This window comes from Amphiprion ocellaris, chromosome 6 (assembly GCF_022539595.1).
Source record: "Amphiprion ocellaris isolate individual 3 ecotype Okinawa chromosome 6, ASM2253959v1, whole genome shotgun sequence".
Lineage (NCBI taxonomy): Eukaryota > Metazoa > Chordata > Actinopteri > Pomacentridae > Amphiprion > Amphiprion ocellaris.
In genome coordinates this window covers 5,690,724-5,713,416 of record NC_072771.1, presented here as the reverse complement: position 1 = coordinate 5,713,416, position 22,693 = coordinate 5,690,724, and the positions used below count along the sequence as shown (strand labels likewise).

General features: G+C 40.5%; 2 protein-coding genes across 4 annotated transcripts; one reads left to right on the top strand and one right to left on the bottom strand.

The window, feature by feature from the left end:
- Positions 1 to 810: 810 nt before the first annotated feature.
- zgc:171971 (uncharacterized protein LOC569690 homolog) lies at positions 811 to 9,385 on the bottom strand. 2 transcript variants are annotated; one of them, XM_023298590.3, is made up of 9 exons: positions 9,253 to 9,385; positions 8,601 to 8,858; positions 7,476 to 7,522; positions 7,221 to 7,375; positions 6,972 to 7,102; positions 4,671 to 4,782; positions 3,998 to 4,284; positions 3,549 to 3,701; positions 811 to 1,398 (listed from the first exon to the last, which is right to left on the bottom strand). In XM_023298590.3, the coding sequence occupies exons 2-9, from the start codon at positions 8,811 to 8,813 to the stop codon at positions 1,258 to 1,260; spliced, it is 1,239 nt and encodes a 412-aa protein (XP_023154358.1). In that variant the 5' UTR covers positions 8,814 to 8,858; positions 9,253 to 9,385; the 3' UTR covers positions 811 to 1,257. The 2 variants fall into 2 exon arrangements, with proteins under 2 accessions (XP_023154358.1, XP_023154357.1); XM_023298589.3 differs by having other exon boundaries at positions 9,236 to 9,375.
- Positions 9,326 to 21,610, top strand: LOC111588300 (methionine synthase-like). 2 transcript variants are annotated; one of them, XM_055011079.1, is made up of 8 exons: positions 9,326 to 9,464; positions 9,660 to 9,741; positions 10,541 to 10,639; positions 13,957 to 14,032; positions 14,383 to 14,538; positions 14,921 to 15,120; positions 16,244 to 16,444; positions 17,502 to 21,610. In XM_055011079.1, exons 1-8 carry the CDS (start codon positions 9,439 to 9,441, stop codon positions 17,652 to 17,654), a joined length of 993 nt encoding a protein of 330 aa, XP_054867054.1. In that variant the 5' UTR covers positions 9,326 to 9,438; the 3' UTR covers positions 17,655 to 21,610. The 2 variants fall into 2 exon arrangements, with proteins under 2 accessions (XP_054867054.1, XP_054867056.1); XM_055011081.1 differs by having other exon boundaries at positions 17,433 to 17,640.
- The last annotated feature ends 1,083 nt before the right edge of the window (positions 21,611 to 22,693 follow it).

Genomic DNA, 22,693 nt, shown 5'->3' with positions numbered 1-22,693 from the left:
ACGAGGGAATGTAAGGACATTTCTAAGTGGAGTCACTTAGAAATGTCCTTATTTTTGAAAAAAAAAAAGTAGTTTGCACCTTGCTAATGTGGTAAATGACTATTCTAGCTGGAAATGGCTGATTTTTAATGGAATATCTCCATAGGGGTACAGAGGAACATTTCCAGCAACCATCACTCCTGTGTTCTAATGCTACATTGTGTTAGCTAATGGTGTTGAAAGGCTAACTGATGATTAGAAAACCCTTGTGCAGTTATGTTAGCACATGAATAAAAGTGTGAGTTTTCATGGAAAACATTAAATTGCCTGGGTGACTCCAAACTTCTGAACGGTAGTGTATGTACTGAGTGACACTTTTGTTGGCTGAGCGTAGTGAGTGGGAGGGAGTGAGGCCTGAATGAGAGAGTTCAGGTAGGAGGGAGCTGTTTTCATTCTAGTTTTGAATGCAAGTGTCAGAGTTTCGAATTTTATGCGGGCAGCAAATGGAAGGCAGTGAAGCGATCTGAACAGCGGGGGGACGTGAGCTGCTTTTGGCTGGTTGAAAACCAGACGTGCTGCTGCATTTTGAATCATCTGCAGAGGTTTGACCGTGCAAGCAGGGAGGCCTGCCAGTAAGGAGCTGCAGTAGTCGACACATGATATTAGAGAGCCTAGACCTGGAGTTGTGCTGCATGTTCAGACAGTAAAGGTCTGATCTTCAACAGAGAGACCATGAGCCTTGAAGGTTAGTTGGTCATCAATCATGACACCCGAGTTTCTGGCAGACTTTGCTGTGTGACGAGGAGAAATAAAGAAAAAAACAAACAAAAAGATTGTGCAACTAAAACTGTATTTACATTTACTAAATACAAATGTTAGAACTTCCAAAGTCATGAGGTACATCATTGTAGTACTCAGCACTGCTGGTGGGTGTGGAAGTGGCAGTGTTCTCCCAGTAACAAGTCATTCTTCCACTGACGTGAAACAGCATATGACAGTCCATGTGTAGCAACATATATTTTTCACATTACAATTTTGAAAAACATTATTTCAAAGATTTCACAGAAAAATATAAAAGTAAGGTACCTTGATAGTAACATTTATAGCTGCCCTAAAACCCTCATAGTGAAGAAGTAACATTGTCATTCTACTCCCTCCACAGTGATCTGTTTGTGTGGTAACCAAACAACACACCCCTCTGGATCAAACAAATCTTTCCTTATGTTACAGAGTCTGTAATATTCACCTCTGCTCAGTCCCAGTGCAGCAGATTTAAGATTAGGGGTCCTGTGGTTGCTGTGTTGAGGCTTGTCTCAGTAAAGCCTGGAAATCAGGAGATAAGACCAGTTTGTGGTGTACGTTTCCCAACACCATCATGTCTCCAGTTCGACCCTCAGACAGACGCACGGATACCAGTTGCTGCGGAAAGAAGATGAAGAGAAAGTTTCTCTGTTACTTTCACTTATTGATACAGGAGTGGCAATGTTCCTCAGTATGGCACAGTGCTGCTAATCTGCTACTGCAAAAGTTTCTAAATGGGGTTATTGAAAAGACAGAAGTGTGATATATTTGCCATACTTTATTCAGAATTGGGCTACAGCAAACAAGTTACTGCAGTCTGTTCAGGTCACTTAATGGTGTCCACATGACTGATACACACTGAAAGCAGACAGCGCCTGTCCAACCTGTTGTTCTAATTATCCAGTCAGAACATGCCCTTTAACTGAAGCATAAAACGTGAGGATGGAAATCTGATGGAAATCTGTCAGTTTTTTTTAACTATTTCATAAACTAGCTATAGAGCCAATAAAGGCTTTTTATAACAACTACTGGAACGTATATAATACTTTTAGGTCTGCCCACGCTAATACGGATTTCATTCTGGGCAGATATTATCCCCCTTCGTTTTGAAAACAGTTTTGTTCACGCAGCAAACATTGTACAAAATATCTTCATACACACATGAACAAAACAGGAGTTCAGACACTGTAATAAGCATGTCTGGCAAGTTGTCATCAATGATAAATCAGATACAAAAACCGTTCATTTCATTGTTTCTGTTGACTTAAAACTACCAGTGGCAATTCCAGAGGCATGCTGGTGAAATGGTGCAGCAATACCAAGTTGTAAACTTGACTAATTTAACTGTTAATGCCAATTAAAACATTACAGAACCAGAGCATATATATCTGCCAGTGCTGTTGTTGTTTCAGGCACATGCTCATGACAGTAGCAAAGCAACCATGATGGACAAGCATGAAGAAGGAGTGCCATCATTGTTTTCCAAATTCTCTGTCTGACATGTAATACACATGTAATACACATACACACATTTATAAAAATCTGCATTTTACAGTTTGAGTAAAATGCTGTTTGTTTGTAAAATACAAGTGTGTGTGTATCTATCTATCTATATATATATATACACACACACACACACACACACACACACACACACACACACACACACACACACACACACACACACACACACACACACACACACACACACACACACACACACACACACACACACACACACACACACACACATACACACATTGCCTGGCCAAAAAAAAGTTGCACACTCTAATATTTTGTTGGACTCCTGCAGCTTTGAGTATGGCACTCATTCGCTGTGGCATTGTTTTGATAAGCTTCTGCAATGTTGCAGCATTTATTTCTGTCCAGAGATGCAATAATTTTTCACCAAGATCTTATATTGCACAAATTCTTCTCCAGCACGTCCCAAAGATACTCAATGGGACTGAGGTCTGGACTCTGTGGAGGCCAATCCATGTGTGAAAATGACGTCTCATGCTCTCTGATCCACTCATTCACAATGTGAGCCCCATGAATCCTGGCATTGTCATCTTGGAACATGCCCATGTCATCAGGGAAGAAAAACTTCACTGATGGAAAGACCTGGTCATTCGGTATATTCAGGTAGTGAGCTGACCTCATTCTTTGGGAACATGACGTTGCTGAACCTGACCAACCCCAGATCATAACCCTATAACCCCCACAGTCTTGTAGGCACTAGACATGATGAGAGCATCACTTCATTCGAGTCTCTTCTTACCCTGATGCACAAATCATTTTGGAACAGTGTAAATCTGGACTCATCAGATCACATGACCGACCACGTTTGTTCTTCGAAGATGATGGTTCACCGCTATCCTTCAGGTTTTAATGATGCGTTGGACAGTTCTTAACCTGATTTTATTAGTTTCAGAAATCTCCTTAGTTGTTTTCTTTGCTTGAAGCAGCCCAGTAATTTCACCCTTCTGAGACAGATTAACATCCTTTCTGAAACCACAGGATAAGTCTTCAGACATGTTTGTTTAAGAAATGAGAAGCGCCTCACTGCATCAGCTGGGGCTAAAGAAGTTGTTGCAACTGAAACATGTTCATCACTGCAGTAATTATCCCATGGAAGGCTCTTACCTATTTGCTTAGTTAAATCCAGTTGGCGGCTTTTTTGTGGTCAGGCAGTATATATAATGTGCTATAATTTGACGCACGCACGCACGCACGCACGCACGCACGCACGCACACACACTCAGTACCTGCAGAAAGGAGAATGCAGCTCCCTCTGAGACATCCATGACAATGTCACCCAGCTTCAGCTCCACCTTTCCGGACTTCCTGATTTGCAGTTTACCCAGAAATCCTTCAGGGAACTGTGAGAGCACAGGACAACCCTCCTTCACCACAGGATCCTGATGAGAGACACACAACCTGTAAGAATGAGCTGATATATACAGCATTTTATGAAGGAAAAGGTCAACACATGATATGTTGTCACAACCCTAAATAGATGTAAATTTGATGATGAATGTTGAATTCTGTGAATGGTCACAGAGATTTACTACTGGAGGGAAGTAACATCATCAGGAGTAACACAACTCAAATATCTGGAAATAACTGCTGAAAAATGCTCAGAAGTGTACAAAGTTAGACACTTAATAACTTGGATTGGCAGTTATTCTGAACATGTTTTATACAGTTAACTCACTTGTGCTTGAAAGTATGCAGTCCTCTTGTCTTCAAGCTTGCCTTCCTTCTTTGCAGGTTTCTCAACTGTAGATCCCTGAGCGGAGTCGACCTTCAGTCCAGATGCTTTGCCCGGCATGCAGTCGGGTAACTGCATGAAGAAAAGCTCCTCTCTGCCAGAAAGGCTGAGATCCTGCAGCAGTTCTCCCAAGGAACACTTCTCTGGTGTGGGCAGCTCATTCCTGCTGTGGCCTGCTCTACTCATAACTCCACAGGACGGAGGCCTGAACAGAGGGGGGTTCTCTAAACCTGTCAAAGTGACAACCACAAATATTTTTTAACCACACATACATGGGGTCTGCAGTGGCTTAGACGGGTAAGGAAGTCATTTTATAGTCAAATATTTAAAAGACACTTGTGTCAATCACACAATTGCACAACTGTCCATAATGTATCTATTACAATAGCTGCTTACTGAGTCTGAACACAAAATCCCTCAGCCCTGCATCCTCACTAATACACTGCTGCCAACTTTTAGAACTGTAGCTCCCTCTACCCCTCAGCCACCAGCTATACAGCATTTAGGTATGCATGAATTACTGCCAGAGGGCAAAGCCTGACACACATATATTTTGCCAGTACTGGGTTAGTGTTGTGTCAGCAGCAGTGGCAGTAGTCAGAGGTGGTTTTCTCACATGTGGTGGTGGTGGTCAGCGTCTGACACTTGGTGAAGCTGCTGGACTGACACAGAGGCAGCTGGATTGGCTTCAGCTTGGCATCATTCCTCAGACCTGGATCATCTATAAACTGTAGGGGCACATAATACAACATTAGTTATGAACCAAAAATTAAATGAGAGTGATTATTGTTATTATGGATGATGATTAAACTTCACTGACTCACAGCTGGAGCATTACAAACTTATGCAGTGCAGATAAACACTGTTCAAACCCTCAGAGCCTAATGAGCGTTGACTATACTTGTGTGGCTGGCAGGTAAGAGAGCAAACAGCCACATTTAACTCACTTGATGTGAAATACATGAAACTGTCCAATAGATCAACTTTTCTTTCATCCAAAGAGAGGAAAAGGCAAATAGACTTAATACACAAATGAAAAATAATGCTACTCTATGTCAATTTGACATCAAGTGTTGTGTTTTCAATTTTCTGCAAAAAATGTATGCTAAATCCCACAAGAGACAAATTTAGTTCTGTCAAAAGTCTGGTCAGGTGACCATGAGAAAACATACAGCAGTGAGTACAACCCTGTGTAATATTATTTAAATACCAAAATTATCTAACCTCTCAGCTGCATTATTTCTGATCTGATAAGTAGAGTAAGTTGTCTGATGAACTACTTTATTAGTTTTGGACCTACATTCTACAATTGCAAGGGAAAATATAAAATCTGACCGTGAGACTTCACAACGATGGAAGAGGACACAAAGATCAGTGACCAACTAAAAATGACTTAAAAACACAGTTCTATCTGTAATCAGGAGGTATAGAACAAGTCATAGTACCACCAATCAGGGCCACAGTGCTTGTCTTCTGAAATGATGCCACATACAGTGGACTACATGCACAATCTACCTCTGAAAAACAGGTGCATCAGACTTGGGAGGCAGTGGTTTATTAATGGTAATCAGAGTTTCTGTCACAGCTCAGACATTGTCAAGGAAAGTTCACAATATCAGCCTCTGTGTACACTACCACTCAAAAGTTTGGGGTCACCCAGGCAGGCATTTTAATGTTTTCCACGAAAACTCACACTTTAATTCATGTGCTAACATAACTGCACAAGGGTTTTCTAATCATCAATTAGCCTTTCAACACCATTAGCTAACACAATGTAGCATTAGAACACAGGAGTGATGGTTGCTGGAAATGTTCCTCTGTACCGCTATGTAGATATTCCATTAAAAATCAGCTGTTTCCAGCTAGAAAAGTAATTTACCACATTAACAATGTCTAGACTGCATTTCTGATTAATTTAATGTTATTTTCATTGAAAAAAAAAATTGTTTTTCTATCAAAAATAAGGAAATTTCAAAGTGATCCCAAACTTTTGAACAGTAGTGTATGAAGCACAAGAAAAATAAGTGAAAACCTCATCAGCTTGAGTGTAACAGTTTAATACTTTGGGGTATTTTAATGAGAAAGGTAGAGCAACACAACATATGGCAAAAAAAAGTCTCTGAAGAATGTTAGAACATCTCTCTAGAAATTTGATATCCTCCATGCTGAGAAGTAATAGTGAACAGACAATTGTCCATCCCTCATCTATACATTGCTTAATCTAAACTCATTAGGGTCATGGGGGTGCTGTAGTCTATCCCAGCTGACTTGGGGTGAAGGCAGGGGACAACCTGGTCAGTCTGTCACAGGGCGACATATTCAGACAAACAATCACTCTCACATTCACACCTACGGGCAATTTAGAATTACCAATTAACCTCAGCATATTTTTGGACTGTGGGAGGAAGTCGGAGTACCCGGAGAAAACCTGCGCATGCACAGGGAGAACATGCAAACTCCCTGCAGAAAGATCCTGGGAAGGCCGGGACGCAAACCGAGGATCTTCTAGCTGCAAGGTGAAAGTGCTAAACACCACGCTACTGTGCAGCCCCACATACAGTTGTATAATATTAAAATTTTAGCATGTTTGCTGCATTTGTTTGCCTGTAATTTTGTGAAGTAAACTCTAAAATGTTATTTTTTTTAAAAAAATTTTACATTAGAGAAGAATTTAGAAATAATCAAAATACTGAAAGGTGACACAATTTGGATACATTTGACATTTAGGTGACATTGCATATGGGGTGTACTTACTTCTGTTTTATACTGTATTAGAAAGAGACTGTCAGTATAAACATGAGAAATGACAGCAGCAAGGCATGGGACTCTTGGCACCTGATTACTGTTTTACGACAGATTTGAAAATTTGTGAAATCTGAATATAAAGGTTCACAGGGATGAAGAAGAAAGTACTCACGTCATCTCTTTGTAGTTTACTGAGTATCTCATTTTCATCTTCATCATCTTCTGACTCTTTCCTCTCTTTCTTCACCAGTTTGCAGACAGGAGAGGTGCTAGAGTCCTGCACATCTGTAGCACTACGCCACCCTGTAGTGAGAAGCATTGGTTGTGAAAAAAAGAAGCATCTGTGACTAGACCTCCGGTGTGCATGTTTACATTCCAATGACAAAAAGAAAGGATGTTAAAGATGAGCCACGTTGTGCACCTGTTTTGCGTACAGTGTCGGCAGGACCCTGTTCAAAGATGGAATGAGACTGGATGGTCTGAGGCTTCTCTTTCCTCCTCCTTCTGTTCTCTCTCCTCCTCTCATCCCTCTCTCTTCTCTCCTTTTTAGGAACCATGTGGATTTCTTCCTTTAACCTAGGGAAACATGGTGGTCATGATCATGAAAACACCGCATGGAGACAGCCTGAATCATGCACTGCTTAAAACTGCAGACATCTTATTGAAGGTCACTCACTCGTCTTTACTCCTCCTGACAGCGTGGACATTAGGCTCAAAGGTTTTCTTTGGAAAGACGAAAACACAGAGTCAATATGTAGTACTGTTAATACCCCGTTATTCTTTATGGGCATCCAAAATAAAGATGCTGTGTGTACATGGCAGATATAATAATGTATGAATGCTTTTCAACCTATCAGATTAAATATTACATTACATAAACCTTATTCACATGTTCGTGATGATACAGATTTTCCATTTTGTCATCCTTCTAAACACTGACCATGCTATTGGTACCTGTAATCAAAACAAATGAGTCTCTAACTGAGATGAGGAAGTTGAACCTGACCTGAATGTGGCAAATGTATTATCTTAATGTGGAGATTCATCATCATTTTAATCCAGTCAGAAGAAGAGAAAACTATTACATCCATATTTGTCTTTTTAAGGTACTCAAAATCTGTAGGCACCTTTACAGAAAAAAAATCTTTATAGACATCTCTTTGACATGATTTCATCTTGTTCCCTATGTTTTACATTTTACATTAGATTGAATCACATTAGATTCAGCTTTATTGTCACTGCACAGAGTACAAGCACTAAGACGATGAAATACATCTGAGCATGCTATGTGGAACGTGTCAGCGGAATAGCTTTAATAGCATTACGAGTGTGCCTAGACAAATAGAGTATGGGCAGGCCTATCGTATACACAGGGGATCTAGGTCCTCCCTGTGCCTGGGTGGGTTTTCTTCAACTTCTGCACACAGCCCAAAGAGATGAGGTAAACTAAGCCCTTTTCAATCCCACAGCAGCAAAGGGACCAGTCCAAGTGTGTAGGGAACATCGGTAGAAAACGAAAAAGAAATCTGGTGATATGGCCCAGATTCTTCCATAGATGGAAATTAAGATACTGCACAGATTCCTCTGCATGTAGAAAATAATGTTGCTATTGAATAGAATCCCGTATTTGTGAAAGAAACTGATATTAAACTGAGGTTATTAAATGTACAAAATGTGCATAATACTATACACAGTGTTGAATGTTTGCCTGCTAGTTTAACTGGTGAGTGGGAATCAGCAGGGGGAGAGAGTGTGCATTATGGTCAGTCTGGATATGTTTGCACTCTATGACATTAATTACCTTTGTTTTTTTGAGGGCTCCTCCCAGTGTCAGGTCCCTGGTTCTGAGGGAGGTCAGCCTTCCAGGTGGAGCCGGGGAGGCCAAGCTCCTGACCCGGCCTGGGAGTCCTCTGCCCGCAGTGAAGCTCAGGGCGGCCCCTGCTGCTGCTGCTGCCGCTACGGAGGAAGAGGAGGAGGCGCCGGGAACACTTGCTGCATCCCCCAAGTCGGTCATTTTGTAGTTTCTGGTCCTCTCTCTCCTCTTAATGCTTTTTAGGGCCTGTAGGCGTTTCCCACAATAACACACTGTTTACACTGTGCACATGGGACACACGCAGTGCTTCTATTTAGTTGAAAGACGTCATTAACCCGTTATTTGCTCGCTGAGTGACTTTACATGGGCTCTCATCACTGACACTGTCGTTCTAGGGTATCGCTCCTTTTCTCTTAAATTCTCTCCGTGCAACAAAAATAATTCTCTCCGTGCAACAAAAATATCCCGCAGACCCTGAACGCCCCGCGCGGAGCTCAGGTTTATTCATACCAGGCAACTGAACAACAGCTTATTACCCTCCATTTTATCACCACTCGCGATATAAACACAGACCGCGCGGATGCAATGTGTTCCCCCATGAATCCCAAAAATGATTCTGTTACCTCCAGAACAGGCCTACCCAGTGGTGGGAGTTACATTCGGTGCACAGACGGTTCCCTTCCTGACGGCTGCGTGTAAATAACCGTTGGTAAGGCACATCTTGCTGGTCGTAACCCGGAGGTGGCTGTAGGACAAACAATGTCGAGTCAGTCCGTGGAAACTCTTCAGCCAGTGGTGGAAGTCCAGCAGCAGCTTCAGACGTACGATGGCCTGGACTCAGTTAGTCAGAAGGTTCTAATTTCCTTCCTCCTTGCGCTATTATTGTTGTCCTAAAACGGTACTACTCGGGGGGAGCCACAAGATGGCGGTGTTTGTACACGCACGCGTGCATAATATATTATATCATGAAAGTCGTTATTACACACACGCACACACACACCCAACATAGTGCTTGTTTGGGTGATTAGTGTGTTTTCTATTCGATAGGACGCACACAGCAGTGAAGATCGCTCCCCGCTACAGTTCACCTGCTATCCATGTTCTAGACGCCTCCAGGAGTGTCGTGGTGGTGAGAGTTCAGCTTTTCAACAATCTAGAACAATAGAGGAAAAATGATGGTCTGTGGGCCAAATCCAGCTATGCGACAAAGATATTTATACACCCAACTCAAGCCGACATCGTTCATTTAATTAAAATTGTGGACGATCTTTTAACAAACTTTACCGTGGCTTTGTTTAGACACACCCATGACAGTGATTCAGAATCATGATACACATACAGTATTGGACAATACTGAACTGCTGATAAACCTAAGGCTAAACCTAAACTACTGACAGTTTTACTGAAATGGAGACTGTATCGGTCAGAATCTAACTGCAAATGACACTGCTCTTTACTTCAGACAGCAAAAATATGCAGTACCTTTTATCATTATTTAAGATTATGACAACAGAATGTTGTTAAAGACAAATAGTTTAATGAATAATGGAGCTGAGAGTTTCACTGAATGAAATAAATAAATTGCAGAGGGTGTAAACAATTCAACATTAGAAATGTTGATATAATATTAAGAATGTTCTCATCTTCATTTGAATCCACCAGTTAATGAGAAAACACAGCGTAGGTTCAAAAGAGCTTTGTGAAGAAATCCTTCAAGACCCCTGGCTCTGGAGCAGAAATGACTTCCTTTGCTAGCATTTAATTTTAGCATGACACTGCATGTCACTGAAATCCAACTAATATAAATCAATATAAGCCCCTTTTATATAATGATTTAGAGGGTTAATATCAGTTGATGTGGTGGCAGAAAGCTGAGAGCTTTGAGGAGTCCAAACTGTGGTGCATTTTCTGTTTTCCTGTTTTGTCAGTGCTCACAGCTGCTGGATGAGGCAGTGATGGAGGAGTACTTCGAGGACCTGAAAGAGGAGTACGAGGAGATCAGACAGGAGCACTACGACTCCCTGAAGGTAACGCTGGCCGTAGAAACACCCAGCAGAGTTGTGGAGTAACCACGAGAGGAGATTTTACACCTGGTTTGAGTGACCCACGCTGACAGCCTGTTTTTAGACCAGTTTTACATTCGCCTTTGTCATCTCTAAACACAAGCTGTAGTAGTCAGCAGCCTCCAGACCAGTTAAAGTGCACGTGAGCCCGTGCACACAGCTGCAGGAAATCACCCCAAAATTGCTGATGTCTCTTAAATGATTGAAGATTGCATCACCTCTCGACAACATCATTACTTCTAAAATTAAAAGCAAAATATTTCTCAGTTAGGAACAATCAAAACCATATACTACAGAAAGATTATTGCAAAGACAGGCCACAGAGTAGAAGTTAGAAAACCTGTGATCATGAAAACAAAACTGAGACATCTGTGTTCCTTTTTCATGAACATGCAGTGATGGTGTTCACGTCATGAAAAGATGGGCTGTGTCTGCCTACACGTCCGCATTATCGTTCCAAATACAAAAAAAATTGCCAGAAGATGAAAAATCTTACAGTGAAAAGGATAAAAAGAGAAAAATACAAGAGGATGGATGACCAACTAAAACTAATCAGGAGGCACAGAACAAACCAAAGTACCACTATTCAGAGCCGTGGTGTCCGTCCTCCTAAAATGACACGACTTACAGCATAGTCTAGTCCAGCTAGTGAACAGTCTAGCTAAAACAGAAGGGCTGGTGCCTCAGACTAACAACAAAAAGCAACAGAAGTTTCCGTGACGGCTCAGACATTGTGAAGGACTTTACATACCGTCAACTTCTATAGACAAAGAAGAACAAAAACTTTTGCTCCTTGGCTTAAATCTGCAAGGTGTCAAGCTTGGTTGCCATAATTGTTGGATAGATAGATGGGTAGATAGATACTTTATTAATACAGAGGGAAATTCAATTGTTGCTTGTGTTATTACTCCACCAAGAAACGCAGTGAGTTATGTAACGATCGGCGTTGGTTTGTCCGTCTGTTAGTCTATCTGTGCACAACATGACTTGGCGGAGTACTGCACTCTCTGAGTGCTTTTCTTGTTAAGCCAATGAGAGCAAATATTAGACTGACATCAGTGAAGTACATCGTTCTTAGGGAATTCTGCGATGTCGAGAGACAAACGAGAACACAGATTCAGAGACACTCTGGAGATTCAGATGGCTTAGGTTGAGAATAAGGTTTACTGATATCAGGAGAAGTGATACAACAAGCTACACAGTGATGTGAGCGCTGGCAGCATCAGTTCTGAGGATTCTCTTCAACCTTGGGTATATATTGAGCTGGGAGGAATGCCATATTTAGATTACGACCCAAGATGGAGACAGCTTGTCTGCTCCGTAATGTCAGACTAAACAATATCTAATCTTAACCAAGTCATGTTTTTCCTACAGCAGTTGTTTCTCTCATGTATCTTCTTTTGCAGCATCTGCCTTTCTCAGGGTCATTTAGGGACAGAGAGGACCTGAATGTGCTCCCAGCCTCAGTTTGAGAGAAGCAAATAGAAACAGGGGTGAAAGGTGATAACCTGTAGGGTAATTTGAGGTGATCTAAGTTCTACGACTTGATTTACAGTGACTGTAGTTGACAGATGCAACCTGCATGATATCCTGGGATGTCTTCAGCTAATAGTTGTGAGGAAATACCTCAATAAGGGGAAAGAAAAAATTTTCCTTCACAGCGGTCAGGTATTGATTTCATGGGATTAATCAACAACTGTCATGACACAACATGGCTGGTTCACTTTTAGTTACACTGAACTTTTGACTCGTTAAAAACAGGAAAACACTCACTGTCATGTTCAACAAAACCTAAACTTAAACTAGGCAAAGAGAAACTTGACATGCAGTAACTGAAAAGTCTGAAAGGATACCAGCAAAACGTGTTTTTCATAAACTAACAGCAGAAAAGGAACTGGATTCACAGGGAAAGGTGGACAAGAAGCTTATCTTAGCTAGAAAGTTGCTAGAAACCAGAAAGACAGAATCAAATCTCTTTTAGTCTAACCCGCTCTGCCCTTCTGCAATCCAGATGTTATTATTTGAAAACCCCTTCACTATGGGAATTTACACACTAAAGATTACAAGTTTTTCCTGAAGGTTTGTATAGTACAATAAAGCAGCCCAGCTCGTTTTTTCAGTTAATTATCCAACTGAAACAATTCCCCTGTCGTGATTTTGAGGGAACCCCATCGATGCATCCTTAGTTGAGCTCCATCTTAGACAGTTACGATGGTTGAAAGAAATACCTTCCTGCACAGTGCTCCTACACTAGCTCTCTTTTATTGGCAGAACTTCCTGGGACATCCCTCTATGTTGGAGTTAATGATTTTAACACACAATTTTGACACCAACAGCATCTGTTGGGAAAAAACATACTTTCACCTGCTTTAAGCACAAACTTGAATTTACTCTAAGCGCAAACCAAAGTCTTCCACATCATAATGACTAGTGGGGGTCGACCATTATGGTTTATTTAACAGCAGATACAGACACCAATTATTATTTATCAAAGACACTGATTCGCAACTTTTGAAACTGGTACATATTTTCAATATCTCCAGAAATGTGTCTCCCACAGCCATGACAATCGGTGAAGACACGGACAACATGGTTCCCAGCAGATTCAAATGGTTGAATAGTAGCTAACAGATATCAGATGGATGATGTAGCCTGTGTGTGTGATTGGAAATGGTGGCTATGATTCTCTACTGACAAAAATGAAGAGGAGCAGAATGTGTGTTGTTTAAGTGGAATCCATCTTGTGCTAGTGGTACATGTTTGGTCACACATCCCAGCTCCAGCTGCTATAAGAAGGGAAGGACTTTACAGACTAGACACTGAGACCAACAGAGACATTGACATGGCTTTTGAGGATTTCTTTTCTGCAAATGAATGAAATGTAAATGATAATTGAAGAATGATGCTTTGTGTTTTTTTTTTTTTTTTTACATTGATGTGTGTTTAATTATCATCTCTGTTTCTCTGTTCATGTTATTTATTTGGTAATGCAAAATAAACCTCATATGATTTTAAATGTCAACATAAAGAGAACATAGAGGAAACTTGAACCATTGCACATTTGGCCACATATAGATCTCCATACACGTCACTTTTTGTGATCCGCATGAGTCCATTTGTACATTCCTCTCCCTTCATAATTTTCCCCTCCTCGCCCTGTAAAGGAGCTGGCCTTAAAACTGCTCACTTACTAGGCTATATGATTGCACTTGTATGTTAATGCAGATTTTATTAAGATTTACCTTTCAATAAATTCAATTCTCTCCCTGGTTTGGCTTCAGGATCGTCGGTATCTGTCTCTGTCCCAGGCCAGAGAGAAGGCTTTCCATGTAGACTGGCTGTCTCTGCCCAGACCAGGTGAGTAAGCAAAGAGCCATTAATTCTGAGTTATTTCCTTAAATTCTAACCCACACAGCAACATTATACATTACCTGTAAATGAAACCTTTGGTAGCTGCTTTTTTAGATTTTATTTAGATCTTGGATTGTTAAAAAGATCCCAATGTTTCAATAGATACCAAATATGTCAGACTGAACTTCTAAAAAAGCAAAAGTGTCCAAAACTATGCACACAGTTGCTTGAATATTTGCAGTTAATGAAAAAAGCAATGCCGTTGGATTTTCAGTTTGGAATCAAGCCTGTCCACAGTGTTTTTCTGGCAGTGTCCTATAGAAACGCCGTGCTCTGTGTTTGTCTTTGTGTTTCAGTGCGTCCTCAGTTCCTGGGCACTCGTGTGTTTGAGTCTTATGACCTGAACAGTCTGTTGGACTTCATCGACTGGAAGCCTTTTTTTGATGTGTGGCAGCTCAGAGGAAAATACCCCAACAGAGGATACCCCAAGATCTTCAACGACAAGACTGTTGGTATGAGCTTCTGATTTTCCACACTGTGCTTCTACTGCGTTGCTTCCTGGCTGTCCTGGAGGAGAGATAGTTTCTGAGGTTTCTTCCTTTTATCTGAAGGATTTATGGAGAGCTTTTTCTGACAATATCACAGATTAGTTTACCTGCCTTTTTGCAATAGCTATTAGGCTGTTTTTGAATTCTTCTGCACAAAAGTTTTTTTTTCAATTTTATGAAAAAAAAAACAAATCAGAGCCTAATTTTTGTTCAGAGAAGAGTGTCTTTTATGCATCTGTTACTATGCTTAGATGGGATCTTTAATGTTAGAATGCTTTCAGTAAATGCATATCGTATGTTTTGTGGTGAATAGTTTCGTCAACTCATCAGTGACGTCATCCTGCAGGTTCCGAGGCTCGCCGAGTGTTTGATGATGCCCAGCGGCTGTTCAACCAGATTTTTGACAGTAGCAGTCTGAAGGGGAGGGGCCTCGTTGGCTTCTGGCGTGCTCAGAGTGCTGGTGATGACATTAAGGTGTACAAAGATGATGTGACGGTGTGCAGAGACACCAAACCCATCGCCACATTCCATGGTTTACGGCAGCAGGTAGCGCCCTCTGCTTGCTCACTGACACTAGTGCGATTTGTCAGTTATGCCTTGGTCCTCTTCAACTAGCTGTAAATTTGCACAGACATTCTCTGGTTACTTTATTTCTTTAAGTACATAAAACAGAAATGTGTAAATAACATTTTTTTCATACTTCCTGATACTGAAAATGACTAAATAGCTTTAATATACACTACCGTTCAAAGGTTTGGGGTCACCCAGACAATTTCATGTTTTTCATTAAAACTCACACTTTTATTCATGTGCTAACATAATTGCACAAGGGTTTTCTAATCATCAATGAGCCTTTCAACACCATTAGCTAACACAATGTAGCATTAGAACACAGGAGTGATGGTTGCTGGAAATGTTCCTCTGTACCTCTATGTAGATATAACATTAAAAATCATCCGTCTCCAGCTAGAATAGTCATTTACCACATTAACAATGTCTAGACTGTATTTCTGGTTCATTTAATGTTATCTTCATTGAAAAAACTGCTTTTCTTTCAAAAATAAGGACATTTCTGAGTGACCCAAGCTTTTAAATGGTAGTGTATGAGCTGATTCCATGGAGTTTTTCAATTTAGCAAGAATTTCAATATTCATCTGAAGTTCTATTTCAGTTTACTGACTGAGTAGAGTGAAATGGTGTTTGGAATAGCAGGTGTTCTAATGAACTGCCCCTCTGGTAGTACTGCATCCATGCAAAAGTAGAAATCTAGAGGAAAAAGTTGAATAATTTGTTGTAGTTTCAAATATCTGGAGGCCTAAGGTGTACTTTCAGAGCCTCTAGAATGATTTAAAATGATCATCAACCAAATTATGTCCAAAATATCAGTAGAAACATATACAATCATTGACTTATCATCAAGACTTTTTTTCACCACTGTGGTCTCCTCTAATGAGAATTATTTTAAATGTGTTGTCTTGCCATACTTTTTAGTTATCGTCATTGAAAAACGCTGCTTTTCTTTCAACAATAATGGCATTTCTAAGTGTCCCCAAACTTTTGAATGGTAGTGTATGTAGCAACATGACAAAGTTTGATTTGTGATTTTCATGACGTAGCCAGAAATGGATGACGATGCATTTCCAAAGACACAGTTTTGTGTGTGTTGCAGGCGGAGAAGGACAGCCACAGTTCAGAGCCCTACCTGTGTGTGTCAGACTTCATTGCCCCAGTGGACAGTGAGGTGACAGACTACGTTGGTGTGTTTGCTGTGGGTGTGTTTGGAGCTGAGGAGCTGAGTCAGCAGTTCCAGGCTCAGGGAGACGACTACAACAGCATCATGGTCAAAGCTCTGGCTGACCGACTGGCTGAGGTACTGTATGCTGAGTTTGGCCTTGACAAAAGTTGTCCTGGAAAATGATTTCGACTCTCGCAACAGCTGGCAACTGAAATTGAGCAGCATGTTAGCAGAGCAGCATTAGCTCCCGGGCTTTGTCTGTCGACACAGGAGGCGTTCGTATATAGAGATAGAAACATTCAGAGCCCAACACAACATCACTGTGGTTATGTGCATCAAACAACAGAAGCTTCAGGCCACATTTATGAGCATGTAGCGTGGGTAACAAAAGCTATCACGCAGACTGCTTAGACTGCTGGATGGATTCAAATAGGGCGTCTCTGAATCAATCCATCACTTGTGTCAGACACAAGTTAGAGCTCTCAATAAAGCAGCTAAAATGCTTCCAGACACAACCAAAGATGAAATCGAAGTGTGGGAGTTCATACACTGATATCAGTTGTTCGTTGGAACTCTGAGTGTCACACAGATTTGTGGAGGTTTGAATGCATTTTTATTAGCAACAGTTGACAGCATACAGTTACTGGACTTTTCAGTACCTGTTCAGTGGTAATAGGTTTTACTTTTATACACATAAATAATGTAACGATAACATTAAAAAATGAATCATAAAAACAGAGAATCAGTCCAGTATATTCTGCATTACTGTTATGATCCTGCTCCAGCCCCTGCCCTTTTTTCCCCTTCTTCCTCTTTTTCCTCCTTTCTCCCTTGGGTCCTGATCTGTTTCTGTTTTTACCTGTCTCTCTTTGGCTCCCTCTGTCTGTCACCTCTTCCTCATGTCTCTCTCCCTCCTGCTCTCCCTGTTTCACCTTCCTGCATTCTGCTACCTGTTGATTACTTATGAGTTTCAGCTGCAGTAATCAGTTCACTCCATTCACCTGTTCTCCACCTCACCTCCACCTATTTAAGCTCTGTCCTGTCATTCACTCCCTGCCGGCTCATTTACCCACATGCCTTTATGGACTGTTTCCGGACTCTGTTTCCGGATTCTGTTTTCCAGACTCTGTTTTCCCTTCCACTGGATTTCCCTCACTTGGACTCATCAGTTCTTCTTTTGGATTCTCGGTAGCCCTGCTTGTCTCCAGCCAGTAGCTCCAGTCTCATCTCCATTCGCCCCAGATTTCCTGAGCCTGCTTCCCTGCCCCTTCTGTTGTCAGTTCCCCCCCATCTTGTAAGTACCCCTTCTTCGTGTAGTTCTAGTTTAGTGATCTTCTGTTTTTGAATTCATAGTGTTTGTTAGTAGTGGTTTGGTTTAGTTTTGTTTCCCCCCAGTTCAGTTGTCCAGTGTAATAAAAGCCTTTCCTTAATTCACATTTCTGCCAGTCTCTCTGTGTCTGCGCCTGGGTCCCCCCCCCTCCTTATTTGCCTTTATTTGAAGAACTCCACACAATAGTAAAAAACTGATTTTGAGAATGGAATGTCAAACAAATAAGTACAGTAGTCCCTCGCCATATCGCGGTTCACTTTTTGCAGTCTCATTGTATCACGGATTTTTAATTTGCATTTGGTATCACAGATTTGTCGCTATATCACTGAATTTTGTGGTATATAGGTATTTTTATATGTTCATCACTGTGGTGAGATGCATTGAACATTGCTGGAGGCAAGATATCTGCTTTTTATGCACTTTGCAACTGGCAGATGCTTTTATTTTGAGACATGCAGACTAGTGTTACAGAAAATGTGGCAGGAAGTCATCACACTTCACACTCACGGTCCTGACAACATAACGCTTAACCAAACTAACTAGGCTGACTAAACCACAAAAACACAATAAAACACAAACACTATTAACACTGTAACACTAACATAAACCACAATAATGACATTTAAACCCCCGACACCCCGAACTCCCATGGTGCACTGCAGAACAACAGTTCAGTCATAGCGACTGGCTCTGCTATTGCTACAATATTTTAATTATTTTTGTGGTAAAATAAGCATTTTCTAGCCTAAAAAAATGAAAACAATATAAAAAAATACAAAAAATAATAATTAAAGCATATTAAAAGACAATTTAATCTAAATAAAATACGTAGCGTACATCGCAGGGCTCTGATTGGCTCAGCGACTGTAGCATCAGTCTCCTCTGTCTCCTAACATTCAGCATCTCACCTTGTCCATTTCACATAGATGTCTGATTGCTGCATAGTGTTGCTCTGCACTGTTGTGCGATGGGTTCATAAAGCCTTAAAATATATTTAATTAATAAAATAAAATATGGTTGCTACTTTTTCAGATTTTTATCTGTCGCGGGGGGTCTGAAACGTAACCCCCACTATAGACAAGGGACCACTGTATATCTAACAATAAAACTAAGTGAAAACATATTGGTAGACTGATGCCACTGGTCACTTTGACCATCTGTGGAGAGTCTATGGTATTGGTACATGGTAAACGATGGTCTTTGTATAATCAGGTATTTGCAGTGGACTTCAAGCTTTACATTATCAGCAGGCAATGTCCAGACTTTTGATCCAGGCTTTTGATTGCCATCCATCCATTTTCTTCCGCTTATCCGGGGTTGGGTCGTGGAGGCAGCAGATGAAGCAGGTCGTTCCAGACGTCCCTCCCCCCAACAAAGCTTTCCAGCTCTTCCTGGGGGATCCCAAGGCATTCCAAGGCCAGGCGAGATATATATAATCCCTCCAGCCAGTTCTGGGTCTACCCCAGGGTCTCCTCCCAGGTGGACGTGTTCGTAAAACCTCTAAAGGAAGTCTCCCTAGAGGCATCCGAGTCTGATGTCCAAACCACCTCAATCCTTTCGATGCGAAGGATCAGTGGCTCTACTCCGAGCTCTCTCTGGATGTCTGACCTTCTCCCCCTATCTCTAAGGCTGAGCCCAGCCACCCTACAGAGGAAGCTCATTTCAGCCGCTTGTTTCCGTGATCTTGTTTATTCGGTCACTACCCAGAGCTCATGACCATAGGTGAGGATTGGAACATAGATGGACTGATAAATTGAGAGCTTGGCCTTGTGGCTCAGCTCCCTCTTCACCACGATGGTTTGATGCATCGCCCACATTACTGCAGCCACCGCACTCAAGAACAAGATCCCGAGATACTTGAACTCCTTCACTTGGGGAAGCAACTCCACCCAAACCCTGAGGGAGCAATCCACCGCTTTCCAGCAGAGAACATGGCCTCAAACTAGCTTTTGATTACCGTTTTACATATCCAGCAATAGTGTCATGAAGTTAGAGACAAACAGGAAGTGAGACAAACGTAAGAACAGGGGGCATTATAGTCAGTAGAATCTAATCTCATCAGTAACACAGTTAGATTCCAAACTGGGACTCGGCCCAGCCCTTATTGGCCCAATATTGGAATAAAAATGTAACATCGGTCAATATCGTTATTGATTAGGTTTTTTTTTTGCCTATCATGACAAACCGATTAAATAATTTACTGGACTCATAGAGGGAGGAAGAGAGGGACAGTGTGAACTGTTGTTTCAGACAATTAGAAAAAAAGTTAATTTTTCCATAACTAAAGTTGAAGTAGTTTTCGTATTTTGCACAGACAGTGTTTACATTTGGAAAGCCTTGTTGCATTTGAGAATGCATCCGATGGGGCCTCCCAATAAAATTAGGCATGATGTGTTAATTCCATGACAGGAGATATGTGATGTTACCTAAAATTAGTTAAACAGCCCACATATATTGGTATCGGTTGATACCGGAATTGGAAATTGGGAGTTGGACAATATCGGCATGAAATGGCAAAAAAAATATTAAATAAATAAATATTTCTCACTAGAGGAGACCACACAGGTGTAAAAGCACCTTTATGATAAGTTAATCATTGTGTTTGTTTCTACTGATATTTTGGACATAATTTGGTCAATAATTGTTTCCTTCTACAGGCTCTTGAAGTACACTTTAGGCCTCCAGATATTTGAAACTACAACAAATAATTTAACTTTTTCCTGTAAATTCTGCTTTCACATGGATGCAGTACTACCAGAGGAGCAGTTCAATATATTACCTGCTATTCTAAACATCATTTCACTCTACTCAGTCAGTAAACAGAAATAGAACTTCAGAAAAATATTTAAATTCTTGTTAAATTGAAAAACTGTTGAATCAGTTCATACACTACCGTTCAAAAGTTTGGGGTCACTTAGAAATGTCCTTGTTTTTAAAAGAAAAGTCGTTTTTTTATTAATGAAGATAACACTAAAAAAATCATAAATCCAGTCTAGACATTGTTAATGTGGTAAATGACTATTCTAGCTGGAAACGGCTGATTTTTAATGGAATATCTCCATAGGGGTACAGAGGAACATTTCCAGCAACCATCACTCCTGTGTTCTAATGCTACATTGTGTTAGCTAATGGTGTTGAAAGGCTAATTAATGATTAGAAAACCCTTGTGCAGTTATGTTAGAACATGAATAAAATTGTGAAACTGACTGGATGACCCCAAACTTTTAAACAGTAGTGTGTATATATATATGATATATATACCGCATATCTTAAAGTTTATTTATTTCAGCGTACAGAACTAGACACAATTCAAACTTTAAAAGCTATAGAGAGATATTAAAATCAGCTGGAAGGCTGCGCCACCATGTAAAACTGTTGCCGAAACAATTTAGAAAATAACCTGATGAAAACGAAAAAGCTTTGAATTTCTTGAGGTTGATGTGTTTCATAAAAACAAAGATTAGAAGTGATTTTTCCATTTAATTTGATCGTATAATTTCCAGTGATACAATCAGATGAGTAGTCCTAAGGTCCAGTCTTTAAATGTTGATGTTGGAACGCTGGATTAACCCTTTGCAACTTGCCTGTTTTTCCTGCTCTCTAGTAAAGAGCCAGCTGTTCACACTGAGGTACAACTATTTCTTGGTGACATTTAGACTGTACCTTATATTCCCAGTGATGTCCTACACAACAAGGTCCTGAAACATCTCCAGAGGGGACAAGTGAAAAGGATTTTTTGTGCTGAATGCCTGCTGAAATGTTCCTATCTTCTAAGCCCTGATGCTGCAGAGACTGATCTCACTTTGTATGGAACTTGATACTTGAATGCTTTTTACTTTCTTTCAAGAAAATGTAAATTAATGACGGTGGCATTGGTGACACTGCAAAACTGTGTTCAGGCATTATGTTCTGTCTTTTTTCTGAGTTTAAAGTTGTTCTTCAGTCCTTAATTAAAACATTTTAAGAATTTCTCCATGTACTGGTTATTTATCAAGATTTTTCTTCCATATTTTAATATGGTTTAGATGCAACTCTACACTAATGATTACTTTAGAACATGGGTTGATATAGCTGAGGGACTTTTGAAGTCCATGGGATATATCTTGCATACATTTTTATTAAAAGTAACAAAAAAATGAATGTTTTTTTATGTTCATTATGATCATGTCTTGACAAATTCCATAATTATTTATTATTATCCCCCTCCCTGCACGTGCCTGTAAATCGTCGTCAAGCACAAAATGTGATTTGACTGTTTTAGATGTGTGATTGGACTGGAGTTACAAGGTGAACTTTGTGTAAACTGCTGCGTATACGTGGAAAAAATCACGTTTAGAAACACGTAAATTGACGTGATACAACATTTATTGAACTTCATATCAACATTCCTCACGCCCAGGCGCGTGCGTGCATCATTTAAAACCATGGAAACGCTCCGAACGCATATAAAAGGCCTGCAGACCTTCCATCGGCCCCATTTGCACTTGGACTTTATCTGGACCTTTTGCAAATTGACCTGATCGCTAGAAAGCTCTGAAAGCCGGAAAGCATCTGGAAACCGACCTTCCTGAAGACCAACCTCAGCGGATCACAGAGAAAAGAAGACGAAGAAGAACCAGAACCAGCCGGAAAAAGCAGCAGTTGGACAGAAGAAACTGCAGTAATTCAGGTAAGAAAATTCATTTCATGCTTTTCCTTCGTCTCACGCATCTTGATCTCTGTGGACACTTTGAAAGCAGCTTCAGTCCGAAGATGAGAATAATTTGTTGAATTTAAAGTCTGTTAATCCTCCTGTTATCTTTATTTACGGAAACCAGAAAATATTGTTTCCTTGTCTGAAAAAAATCCCCAAATTTCTGAAAATCTGCAAAACTTTCAGGAAGAAAATCAAATTCCAACAATTCCTTAAAAGTTTCCCTTAAAAGTTTTTAAAAGTTCTTTTTTCCACCAAAAAACAGTTGAAAATGTGGAAGTTTTATTTCTTTTCTTTCACATTTGACGTTGAAAGTTTTGAGGAAAATGGCAACTGGACTATTTTTCATAAAATGTTGAGA

What these genes read in the sequence shown, in the direction of transcription:
- LOC111588300 (XM_055011079.1), top strand. Translation starts at nt 9,439, where the DNA reads ATGGCCTGGACTCAGTTAGTCAGAAG. An exon ending in TCCATGGTTTACGGCAGCAG is followed by an intron (nt 15,121 to 16,243) that starts GTAGCGCCCTCT and finishes TGTGTGTTGCAG; the next exon opens with GCGGAGAAGGACAGCCACAG. An exon ending in TGGCTGACCGACTGGCTGAG is followed by an intron (nt 16,445 to 17,501) that starts GTACTGTATGCT and finishes GATTCTCGGTAG; the next exon opens with CCCTGCTTGTCTCCAGCCAG.
- zgc:171971 (XM_023298590.3), bottom strand. Translation starts at nt 8,813, where the DNA reads ATGACCGACTTGGGGGATGCAGCAAGTGTTCCCGGCGCCTCCTCCTCT. An exon ending in GTCAGGAGGAGTAAAGACGA is followed by an intron (nt 7,376 to 7,475) that starts GTGAGTGACCTT and finishes ATGTTTCCCTAG; the next exon opens with GTTAAAGGAAGAAATCCACA. An exon ending in CTGCATTCTCCTTTCTGCAG is followed by an intron (nt 1,399 to 3,548) that starts GTACTGAGTGTG and finishes TTCTTTCCGCAG; the next exon opens with CAACTGGTATCCGTGCGTCT.